Below are 13212 nucleotides of genomic sequence, written 5' to 3'. Positions count from 1 at the left end.
CCACACAAATGCTGCCCTTACATATAGGTCATAAGATATTACTTTTATCTTCAAGCATTCTGTTTATATTAATAGGATCCTCATAAAATGTTCTCAGATCTTTCTCATTTCTTTCACTACTTGCAACAGTCAGGAAGAAAGAAAAAGCATGAAACATATTTTAAAGTTTTCTCTAATCTTGCTTCTCCAAAGAAATTAAAATGAAAACTGTTAGTTTGGACCTTATTTCTACCATCATTTCAAATCCATCATTTAGGAGAGTCAAAACAGAAAGGGTGTATTCCTCAAGTGCAGAAAGGTTTCACACCACTGTTCAGAGAAGACTGTAAAGCTTGGAATCTCCACCAGAATGGCTCAGCGAGGCAGCGGGATGTTTTCAAACAGTAACCGGTACTGAAGATGAACGGGAGTGGAGACACTGAGGATATTTATGGAATAGCACCATTAAAAGAAACAGAAAAAAGCCTCGCATTGTCTGTAGAGCAGGGAAAGGTGACCTGAGCCTGTGTGTTGGTTGAGCAGAGGTAGCCAACAAGAAGAGAAAGTTAGAGACAGAAGAGAAATGAACCCTAGACACCTAGGTCATGGAGCTAATGTTATGGGAAAAGTAGAACCATGAAAGTAACAGACCAAGCAAACTACACACCCAGACCCAGGGTACCTGAACAAAACAACATATATGGGAAATTGCCACCTTCTTAATAGGACAAACAGTAAAGCTAGTCATACTGTTGTCTGGGGTGGCAGTGGCGATCCTTAAGCTTCATTCAACTACACCTGTTCAGAGACATGATTCATGATGTTCTCAGTGCATCGATCTACCTTTCCATTTATGATCTATGGTCAATCTATGATCATCAATCCATATCATGAGTTGATGCTAAGTCAAGTTATCTGATGCTACAAATGAGTTGTTTTTATTTTCTAATTATAGTTAGATTTTGTATGTACCATTTCCTCATCACAACTTCAGCCTTCACTTAAACAAAACATGTATAATTTCTCTAAATTGCGACCTGCAGGCTTCCAGTCATATTTGGAGAGTCAGGTTTTATACATTTAAAACACTTCGAAGAAGTTTATAGCCATCTCCATCCTCTTTTGCAATTTCTGTGCCTGTTTTCTGCTTTGATTGCAGAACCGAGACCATGTAACCTAGAAATCCGAAAATATTTGCCATCTGACCTCTACAAATTGTTGCCAACCCCTGTACCTGACCCAACTCACTAGCCATTTTTTTTTTTTACAAACTAAAATATGTAGGTTGAATGTGGGCTTTGTGTACACACAAGTTACTAAGGATTCTGAACCCAATGGGGTCTAACCTACAGTGCAAAGATAACCCCTTGTTCACTTCGCTCTTGACTAGACATATCTATAAGCTTCAACTATACAAGTTCATTTCCAGTGGGGGTTGGTTCCTAGTAAATGTTGAATTTTCTGCTTTACCTCCACAAATTCTATAGCTATTGATACTTCCAGCTTATGAATCTGGCACAACTATCAAACATGTAAAAATTTCTTGATGGCTCAAGGACATCATCATTTTAAAAACCAGTAACTGCACTGGACATGATCTAATCATTTCTACTGCCGTATGCAGATAAGCTGGAAATATTTGCACCTATCTCAGTAACAAACCTGGAAATCAATATGGGAAAAAGAAACCAAAAATATAAAAAGTAGATCTACCATATGGCCTGACTACATCACTCTTTGGTGCTCACCTGCAAGCCTCCATATCGGCCTGTCACTGAAATCTTCACACAGCAGTGTTTATCACACCCTAGCTAAGCTATGAAACCAACCATGATGCCTAATAACAAAGGAATTGACACAGAGAATTTGGACTAGACACAAACTGAATGGCTTTTGTCTGTCAAGAATGAAGTCATTTGCAGGAAAATGAGTGCAAGTGGAAACGATCGTGTCATATAAGTGAAGCTGGGCTGAGATAGAGAACACTTTACCTCGTGTGCATTATTTTACATAGACTCATAAAATCATGAAAGTGTATATGACATGAAAGTAGAAAAGAAACTGTGTTAGGGAACAAAGGGACTAAGAGAGGGAGAGGAGAGACAAATGAGAAGTTCTGGGTATGAGAGAATGTGCTCAATGTTTTAATAAATATTTGTATGAAAATATCCTTATGTAATACAGTATGGTGCATTGAAAACATGCACTATAAAATTTTTAAAGAAACAAAAGAAATAAACAATAACAACAACAACAACAAAAACATAAGTCAGATGTTTGTTTTCATGAAAACTTTCTAAAGCCTTGAAACATGGAGGGAGAAATATCCCTAGGTCTCACTCTTCAATGCCCTCTCTCCTCAAATCATATGTTAATATTCTGTGTGCAGATATAGGAATCACCTTAGCAAGCAAGACAAGCAGGATAGAATTACAGAGTAATTAAAGTCAAGCGGTGATTCGTTATTATCTACCAAAACCTTAATGGCTTGTTTATATATACTGTTACCGTCATTTAAGGTTTTGAATAATTTTGTTGCCTATTTATTGGTTCATTTGGTTGCTTTTCCCATAATTAAGGGTGCGTCAGCAGTATTTCATAAAAGGGGGATGTTGCTATGTTGCATACTAAATGTTCCAGTGAAATACAGAACTCTGAGCCTCTTCTCACATGAGGTGCGACTAAGTGACTATTTCTGTGCTTAGTCATGCTGCAGCTCATTTACAACTCCAAGAATCTTAACGAACACAAGCTGATGATATATGATGTGTATGTATATAGTTATTAACAAAATATTGCACACTTGAAAACTGTCAAGTAGATTTTAAGTGTACTTACCATCAAAAAAGTGTATGACATGATATATATGCCAATAAAATGTTGCATACAGATGTAGAAATTTCTGTTAATTAAAAATAAATAGCTAATAAAAATAGTTTAAAATTATATGAATTATAATTTTTATTAGACATATGAGAATTATAATAAAGTATAAAAATTTCAATTCATTCTTGGTACAGTACTACATGAGTCCAAAACTTTCATGCACCCACTCTACAAGACAGTAAGTACTGAGTAAAGTATAAAAAATTTAAATCATACTTGGTACAGTACTACATGAGTCCAAAACTTTCATGGACCCACTCTACAAGACAGTAGGTACTGAGGTAAAACCTTAAAATCTGAGAAAATGTCACTCTAGTGATGAAAGGCAGCTCACGTGCCTCTGCTATGGTGCCTCAACCAATTTCTCACCTGTCAATATGAAAATCAACAAACCATAGGTCCCACCAATCATAAGTAAGAAAACACTAAGATAATATATAGATGTCAGTAGACCAGGGTGAAGATAGGAAAGAAGATATATTACGGTATGTATCATCAATGCTTGAGGTGAAACAAAACAGAACATGCTTCATTCTTGTTGTAGAGAAAATCCTCACAAGGACATACTGCTTTCTGTATGTGAACTATGAGCCTATGCCTTTATTTATGACTTACATTTATTTGGTCCTGAAATACTATATAGGGAGACAGAATGTTTCTTCCTACTGCATCTGTATCAGATGCTTTTTCTTGTTATATATGATCCCTTTGTGCTTTTGCTGAAACTGTCCTACCCACAAAAGTTATTGTAAAGGGTTTGGGTTTTTCTGTTTATTTGTTTGTTTTCTTGAGACAGGATTTGGAACTAGCTCTGTAGACCAGGCTAGCCTCAAACTCACAGAGATCTGCTGCCTCTACCTCTAAATGTTGGGATTAAAGGCATGTGCCACCACCACTTGTCCATGGTGTTTGCTTTTAAATTGCTTTTAATTCTGAAATGAGGATATCTGAAATGACTTAGTGCTATAAAACCCTACCCAAGTTTTTCTGACCCTCCACATTTCCTTGTGGAGACCTCAGAAAAAATTAAGGATACAATATTTTCCATGTTGAATGACAGAAAAGCTTCTGGAGTCAGAGGGACATAGAGAATAGCAAGTGGCTTTGGGCACTAGCATCTGGAGATTTGGAACTAGAGAAGTCATTCACGCCTTCTGTTGTCATCTTGAAAACAAACTAACACAATCTGTGTAAATGTTATACAGGCAATGAGTTTACAAGGAGTCTGGTCCCACCACACCCATGGCCTGGCTCACTTCTTAAAGCACAGTTTCTTCATTCAACGTGGAGAAGCCATGTTTCTCTCTCAGTTAAAAATCTCCTTCTCTCCCTTCATTCTTTCTTTCCTTTATTTATTTATATTTTTCGAGGGGTTGCGGTGTCTCATGTAGCCCTGGCTAGTTTTGAACTCCCTATGTATCTAAGAATGACCTCGAATTTCTGATCTTTCTGACTCTACCTGTTAAGTGCTGGGTTACAGGCATGTGCCATTATATTCAGTTTGATATGGTGGTGAGGGTAGAACCAGCTCCTCCCACGTTCTAGGTAATCACTCTGCTGACTGAGCTACACCTCAGTGCAATCTTCTGAAGGTTTCCCTACACCCTCAGAATTACACTCAAACTCCCTCACATTTCTTCCTGGTTCCTTTACTAGTGGACATGTGCATCCTTGCACTTTTACTTTAATTTTATCATTACTTATTTATTTAGTGTGTGCACGATGGAGGCATGCATGCCACTGTCTGTATCTCAGGTCAGAGGACAGCTTTGTAAAGTCTATTCAATCCTTCCACCTTTACATGGGTTCCAGGGATCAAACTCAGGTACCCATGCTTGTGCAGCAAGCACCTTTACTCACTGAGTCGTCTTGCCAGCCCTTTATTTTATTTTATTTTATTTTATTAGTATTCTTTTTATAATTCTCATCTCTAAATCTTGAGAAGAGCTTTCTTTCCACTGATAAATTTCACTCTCTTCCCTCACCATCCCCAAGTTCTAAACTCCTATTCATCTTCTCTTTGATGGAAAGCCTTTCTCGGTCTCTCAAGTCTTTGTAATGTTCTAGAACTTATCACACTGGTCCTCATGAGAGCACCTGCCACACCATACTGTACATTCCGTCTTTCACACTTTAACTGCGAGATACACTTCTCTCAACTAAAAATCTTGCACTCAAACACACCATATAAAACAGGATAACGGGGAGAAATATGGGCTTATTCTGCTGACAAGGTGATGGAAACCTGGAGGGTGTTCAGCAGCCTTAAAACATTGCCCCTTGATGCCTAAGGCAAGTCTAGGGTCTTGGCTTTGCCAAATGAACCAGAAAGTCAGCTGGAACTATTTATTTCTATTCTCTGTTAGATCAAGAGCTCGAGGATAGCAGGGACTATGCATGTGTCATTCATGTCCTGCTAGAGAACTGAACATCAGCACAGGATACGGCAGATATCAAGAAAGCAAACCAATCATTAAATAAATAGCTGTTGCAGCAGAGCTCAGTGAAGGATTTGTGATAAGAACTGTTGGTGTCACATTCACCTTTAGAAAACAGTTGAACTCAAGTAAAGAGTTGCTTCAAAAGAGGTTACCAAATGTGTCCTAACTTAAACCAACTCGTTTCTACCCAAAAACTTTCCAGATCCTTGTAAGAGATGAATAGTAAGGTGTCCAAGAGTTATAAACATCCTACACCTGGTTCACAAATTACTCCCATCGTAACAAAGAGAAAGGTTTCAAACGATGTTCATAAACTGCTCTGAAATACTGTTCGGATCATTTCAAAAGTAAAACTTCAAGTCTCAGAAGGAACAGCATTTGCATATGTCTCAGTTCTCAAGGAGGAACGTAGAAAACACACTTATCCTTCCAGACTTTCAGAATGACAATGGGACAGGATTTAGAGACCACTAGTCCTCAGAGTCCTACCTGACAACAGGCTGAACTTCTGGCTGACTAGAAGAGAGCAATGATTCTGTGGGTTCTCCTCCATGTTTGGCCCTACTGTTCTGAAGCAATTTGGTTTTATTTTTAGTCACTAAAAGGAAAAAAGTCCTTCAGACAAAAATCACTTTCAGTCAATGTGGCTCACAACTTAGCTCAGGGCAACCTCCACTGCACAGCAGCTAGGCACCTCAGGACACCCTACAATGCACAGCAAACAGACACCCCAGAATCCCCTACAATGCACAACAACCAGATACCCCAGGACACTCCTCAATGCACAGCATCCAGACATATCAAGACACCCTACAATGCACAGCATGCAGGCACCTGTCCACACCTCAAAAGCACAACTCTCACTCAAAGGGGATAAGAGAGAATATATTCTGGAGCCAAATCACCATGGTCCAGGAATATATATATATTACCCCAGATTCCTCACTCCAGTGTGGAAGTGGTTTCCTGAGGTTTTTATAATAACAGAACAATGAAGACCATGAATGAGGACACTTTAAAAACACATTGGTGGAGACATAAAGCAAGTGGGTGGAGCAAATGAGCCTCCAATGCAATCGGTGCAATTGGATGACGCTTAGCCTTTTGATTTGTGGTGTAGGTGTCTGTAAATTCTAAATGATTTGCCTAATGTTTACAAAGATATTAGGTCAGGTACAAAGCAAGACTATAAATGGCTATTAACAGGACTAAAGAGGGCCCCCCCCCCCCGATAATTGGGCTCTGGACTGGCAACATTCCAACCTCTCTACAATCATTAGAGTTCTAATCAGTTAATCAGTCTTTTGATAGGTCAGTTGGAGGAGGGGATTTTTTTTTCAGGAACTTTTGTTCATAACCATTGTGTGTGTGTGTGTGTGTGTGTGTGTGTGTTGTTGTTGTTGTTGTTTGTGTTCATTCATGTGAATTTTAGCATATATACCACTGCACTCACATGGAGGTCATAGTACAGCCTTGGTATTTGGTTCTTACATGGCACAACCTTGGCCCTCACCTTCCACTTTGAAATAAAGACAGAGCCCACCTCCTCCTACATGTGCCAATACTGCTCCCCACAAACGTCTGGAGATTCTCCTCATATTGCCCCTGCCTCCCTGCAAGAGTTCTGGGAGAGCAGACCTGCATATCAAAGAAGATTCTGAGGACTCCACCTTGACTCTCTTCACCCACTAATTTCCCTAGCCCTATATCATCCTTTTAAAGAATGGTAATTAAGCACTTCTACCCATTCTGTTAGAAGGACAAAGCCAAGCTGCATTTAAAACAGGTAAACTCAGATATGCATTATAAGGTTTGAATCTTAGAACTGAACAGAAATTATAAAAACAAACAAATGCAAAATTTAGACACTCCTGTGGCCCTTAGCTCTCAGACACTTCACAAGAGACAGTTTATATTTTTCTGTTTTGTTGCCATCCCTTTTCATCTCTGATCTCTAACCAAGATCAATGTGCTGTCATTTGTATGCCTCTAGAAAGCCACGTTGCTTAAGACTCACACTTGCTGCTGTGGAATCCAAGACAGCACAGTCCAGACACTGTAGGGCTTGCCCCAGTAAGTGTTAAAGTTGGAGACAGTTCCATACCAATCAGGACAGTCTAGAATTGTCGCCTAACAGCAACATTTGTACTTTCATAAAACAACCAAAGGTCAGAACTTGAAGAGGGACTTGTATTCTTAAGTCTCCAGGCAGGAACTATTCAGGTAGGTTTTGGAATAATTAATAATGTGGTTTAGCTGTGACGATTTTCCTTTCTGGTATCAGTCAGAGCATCACTTGGTGTGAACCGTCATTATCACAGAAGCGTCAACTGATAGACACTAAAATAAGATGTGACTTCTAAATTAGGATCTGTTCTAGGTTTAGAGACAGGATTAAAGTAAAGCATTTTGAGCAGAGTGATTAATAGTATGATAAGGAAGTATAAACATTGAATTACGTGTTTAAAATTATTGTAATGTATTCTTCCATAGTTATAAAAATCTCATTTGGATCGAATCTGCCACCTTCCTCCAATGGCCAGCTTTTGCTACTCTGAATGGAAGGATCTGGAGGTATTGTTTCACAATAAGAACATATTGTAATAGAACATTCCAGAAGACCAATCACCTTATAAGAGGAGCCTATCATTTATTAACCTAATATCTCTATATCATTTCTTAGCTTCCTCAATATCTCTGCTATTAGACACAGCTGATTAAACCCAAGCTTTTTCTGTTAGGTTGAAAATAAAAACACTGATCTCATGCCCTTTTCATGGGGCATCTGCCTTTATCCCTTATAGTTCCTTTCTCAACCACCAAATTGGACAGCAACCAACAGAATTTCAAAGAGCAAACACATAGCATTCAAATGTGAATGTAGCTTTACCTTCAGATCTTCCATACATCTGCCCACCCCCATTCAGGGTTTTCAGTGGCTATTGACCACATCTTCTAATGACCACAAATTAGCGTTGATTGGATTTCGTTTTCTGTCTTTCCCCTGAATGTATTTCTCATGTATGTCCCCACCAGATGTCTGTGCTGTCTTCATCTGAGAGTCAACGCAGTAAGACATCGTCCTCCTTTACAAGCCACGAGGGAGACTAGGGCAAGCAAGCTCCAGATGTGCAGCCTTTGAGCAAGGATTTCTCCCTGATCTGCATTAGGAATTTCAGTGATATTTAGACCTCTCCAAAGACCCTTTGCATCAGCCTGTGGACATTCCAACACACCATTGGAAGCCATATCTATGAGACACCTGCCCCTCCCCTTATGGTTCCTTTCTTGACCCCAACACTGGGCAACCAATCAGGGCTGGAAAGAATGTATAAAGGTTAACTCCACAAAACTTTCTGGCTGCCACTCAACCAGTTGTTTTCTCTTATCACCAAGATCCCGTCAAAGAACATTTTTAGACTTTTTTCTTCCAATCAAACTCCTGCCTTGTGGTATTTTAATATTACAGATATGTTGAATTATCTGTTCATAGATAGTGGGCCTTAGGTAAAACATATACTGCTGTAATACCTAATCTTTCAACTTTCAACCCTTACTACTCAATCTCACCTCTTTGAGCTATCTTTTCCCAGATACTAACAAGCCATTATGCATTATGAATGTTAGTATTTTCTTATTTAATTATGTCTGGATTTTTCCTACTTTCCAGTCCTTTATAAAGATTGTTAAATAGAAAAATATTAAGCAATCTTGTGTGTGAGTGTGTGTAGTGTTGTAGTAACTGTGAAACAGCTTTAGCTAAAATATGAAGGAATCTAGAGACATCATCAGTATTTTGAGAAGTTCCCCTGTAGACAAGAGCTCCCTTGTATACAGAGTTCTAATAAAGACAATTAACATGAGAGTGTATTCTTCAACAAAAGAAGGGAGTAGGGAGACTAAAAACCCTCTGAGCTGTCTGACTGGATTTGGGTCAGAATCTTGGGTTAATAAGCAATGGTTGCATACTTTTCATTTTCTGTCCTTGACTTCTTGAAACCGATACTTGGGAGGGTTACAAAATTATGGCTATGAAGTCATGTATCAACATGATGGTTAACTCTTTGAAGCCAAAAAGGCAAATAAAGAGTAATTAGCAAAGCTGAAAACAAAGATCTGTCCATCCTGGAGACTGCCTAGCAAGACAAACTAGTGAAGTGCACTGAGACTCAGGCTTCTTTGCTTTACAGTTGAATGCAAAACCTAAGGTCATCAAAATAGACTATTATAATAGTTTGAACTGCAGTTAAAACACTGCTATCCAGTAGGGGACACACACCTTAACACATCAGGTAACTTTGAAGACACTGCCATTGGGGCTACCTGCCATCAAAAAGTACAGCAATGTATTTTTCCACTCAAAATCCCAGAGTCCGAATTTATGATATATCAAGTAAGACATTCATAAGTGATGAAGGTGTCTACAATGAATTTACTAAGATGGTCAAATGTTGCCAGCTCAAACACTGAAGCCACCAAGAACAACTTGGTGATGTCCTTGGTGTTTGGGGGCAGGCAGCGATATGGGAGAAAGTGGTGGCTGTGGGCACTTTAAGCAAGTGAAAGAGAATGAAATTCATGTAGGAAAACAAATGCAGTAAAGCCTTGGGCCATTCCATACACCAGTGGCAAGGACTGCTCCATGCTGGGACCACAAGCTCCAGCTGAGGTCCTAAGCCCCAGGAGGAATACAAACTCAACTTGGAGTCTCAGGGACCCAGTGACCCAAGTGTCTTCCACAAGACAGGAAAACAAGTATGTCTGCTCAGGACCTTGCTTAGGACAGCCATTTCAGGAGCTTGGAAAGCCTCCGCACAAAGGAAACCAACAATAGAAACCAGGTCCCCTGCGGTACAAGGAAATTCCAGCAGCCCGCCTCCCAGACTCTTGAGTTTCTGAGTCTCTCTGAACTAAAGCCATTTGAGGGACGGGATGGAGGGGGCAGCAATAACTTCTCTTAAAAATAAGTGACATATAAATTGCCAGTTTGCTGCAGAAATAACCACAATGCTGAAACGTGTCATTTCCACTCTCCTCACGAAAATAAATAAATAAGAATTATGTCATCCGGTAAAGGCCACTGGACTCCACCACTTACCACAATGCCTGCTTTACTGGTGTCAGATTAGCTTGACCCAAAGTGAGCACGGCATTCAGCTTTCCAACTCTGGAAGAAGTCACCCACATCCTGGTATCAACTACTCCAGGACACACCTACCTTCGTGACTTCTAAGATGCAGGGGATAAACCCACTTGACCCACCATACTACCTCCCATGGCCCCCAGGACACTTCACACTCTTCAGTACGGTTCTGGAAGGAGGAGCTACCGTAGCTCGGGGCGAAGCAGGAGAATCCCTCCCCCAAACAATGCTTTTGGTCTGAGTTGAAAATTTAAAAAAACGGAGGGGCTGGGGGCGGGGTGAATGGCCCAAAGAACCCCGACAACGACAAATGTGACCTTGTCAAGGAAGAATACAAATCAATGAATCCCTTACCGTCTCTCCTGAGATTGGCATTGCGCAAAGCTTTGATGGATGCGCTCTGCGGAGTCGCAAAAGTGTCCCGATAGCTGCAAAAGTTCGCGCACACAAGAATGGAGATGAAGATGAGTCGGTGCATTTGGGATCAGCGACCTAGGGATAGCCTCGTTCCAGAAATAAATATATAAATAAATAAAGCCCACCGGGTTGGGCCGGTGGACCTCTGCTGCACCGCCCCGCGCCTTCGCCGCCTGCACTGTCCTGCGCTGCCCGGGCCGTCCAGCTACTCGCCCAGCTCTTCCCAAACTTCCTGCATGCTGAACTTTCCAAGCGCGTGTGGGTGCCGCACTTCCTTGTGACGCTGACTAGATCAATGGGGACGGGACAAACAACAGGTTGACGTGGGTTCGCCCCCCTCCGGTGGCCGGCGGCTGCAGCACAAGCTGCAGGGGGCGGGCGGCGCGGCGTCTAGCCCTCCTAGAGCGCAGAAGCTGTGGAGTTATTCTGCAGTGGAGCTGGGAGCAGGGATCCCAGAGTCCTGGCTCAAAGTCTGGACCAAAGCAGCTCTGCCATTGAGCATGCCCAGTTTGTCGGCCAGACCCTTCCTATCTCCCAAGGTTTTATAGGCGGTCAGGAGGAGTGGGGGGAGGATAGAACTTCTCAAGAGCGGAGTGCTAAGTCCTCCTGCCAGCTAGCTAAGGTGCTGGCCTTGGTGATGGTGTATCTGGGGAGCAGAGCTGTAGTGGAAGTGTTTATTGTACTAGACCCCAAATCAGCCTACTGAGTTGAGACTTCACTATACTCTTCAGTGGGAAATAGAATCACAAAGAAAACCATGCTGCGCTTGCATTGAGGCCCCAGTCTGTAAGACAGAGTTGATTCACAAGTGATTTCCAACAATAAACAAGGGAGCCAGCTTTCCTAGACACACAGATGTATTTGTAATCTCTCCTACAGTAACTGCAGTAACCCATACCATCATGTTAAGTGAAATAGCAAGATTCAGGGTGAGAATAAGGGAGAGTTTGCACAACTTAACGGCAGAAGGTCTGCCAGCAATTGGAGGCCAGCCTGCTCTACATAACCCTTTTCCAGGTCAACTAGAGCTACATGATGGGACTTTGTCTCAAACAACAACAGAAAATGAATGAACACATAAATAAATTAGATGTAGTGGTGCATTCCTATGATCTTAGTGCGTGGGCAAGAGGACAAGGAGTTCAAGGCCATCCTAAGCTGTATAGTGAACTCCATTTCAAGGCCAGCCAGGGCTATATGGAGATCCTATCTAACATGAAACAAAACAAAATCCTATTGCTTGCTTTCTAGATTTCAAATATGTGCATGATACATGAAATGAAGGGGGAATATTTGGGCAAAGGTCAAGAACTAGTAGGACAAAGGGAAGCAAGAAAGTACGAGACCCCTGAACCTCTTTTTTCTTTACATAATGCAGTTGCTAATAAGTGGCAGCTCTTAGTTTGTGTGACTATGTCAAGGGTTAGATGAAATAATTTTAGACTATAATCATTGTTTGTAGCTGAATCTAAATCCAAACATACGTATTTCTTCAACTGTTCACTAGTGACATCTATAAAACAGAAGTCCCAAACTCCTTTAGGCCTTCCAGTCCTGAAAGTCTAAGGTACAGGACATACATGATATCCATTCACTAGAAGTACTGATACAGAGGCTACTCTACCATATGACACTAAAGAGGATAATGATGTGGGTCACTTCATTTCAGTACCAGCACTATTTTTCTTAAGTGAGTAAAATGGAACACAATAGCTAAGAAAGTTCTCTATGAGGTTCATTGAAGCCACCCTTGCTTCATGGACATCATCGTTTTAGGACCTCATGCGTGGCAGTGTACATATTATTTCTGTAGGCCACAATCAAAAAGTTTGAAAACCTTTGAGGGGGGAAATATGATAATGTTGTTTCAAAATATTATCTGCCCCTAAAAGAAACATAAAAAGTAGGTTTGCAGGAGATGGTGCAGTCAGTAAAGCACATGGAGACCTAGGTTCAGGTCCTAGCAGCTGTGTAAAAGCCGAGAGCTGTGGTGCACACGTGAAGGCCCCTGCAGTGGAAGGCAGAGGTAGGCAAGTCCCAGGGATTTAATAGGCTAGCCCATCTAGCCTAAAGGGTAAGCTCATGATTCAGCCAGAAACACTGTCTCAGAACCTAAGGCGGGAAGCAACAAAGAAATCCAGTGTCAATTTTGGGGCTTCACACACACATATATATATACCACATACATAAGTTTAAAAATAAGCATAGGTTTGCATTTCCCCATTCATTTATTTGTCAAAAGACAGTTTTTCTTTTGTTGCATTCTCTATTCTAAATATCTTGATGTTGAAATAGCAATTGAGATATGGTTCTTAATCCATTGAAGCAGAGAGACCAAAGTAAATG

At 40.8% G+C, this 13212-nt stretch overlaps 1 protein-coding gene across 2 annotated transcripts in view; it reads right to left on the bottom strand.

Annotated features, from left to right (window-relative positions):
- The window catches only part of Pdgfd (platelet derived growth factor D), a 219810-nt gene extending 208526 nt beyond the window's left edge, over positions 1-11284 (bottom strand). Inside the window, exon 1 of one of the 2 annotated variants that reach the window (XM_052751612.1) lies at positions 10804-11284. In XM_052751612.1, coding sequence (XP_052607572.1) covers positions 10804-10927 — 124 coding nt within the window. In that variant the 5' untranslated portion in view covers positions 10928-11284. The remainder of the gene's footprint in view (positions 1-10803) is intronic. The other variant, XM_052751607.1, reaches the window with a different exon arrangement.
- Positions 11285-13212: the final 1928 nt, after the last annotated feature.

This window comes from Peromyscus californicus, unplaced genomic scaffold (genome assembly GCF_007827085.1).
Source record: "Peromyscus californicus insignis strain IS unplaced genomic scaffold, ASM782708v3 Scaffold_11__1_contigs__length_118956290, whole genome shotgun sequence".
Taxonomy (NCBI): domain Eukaryota; kingdom Metazoa; phylum Chordata; class Mammalia; order Rodentia; family Cricetidae; genus Peromyscus; species Peromyscus californicus.
Note: the sequence above shows the minus strand (reverse complement) of the source record. Positions and strands in the feature narration are given on the sequence as shown.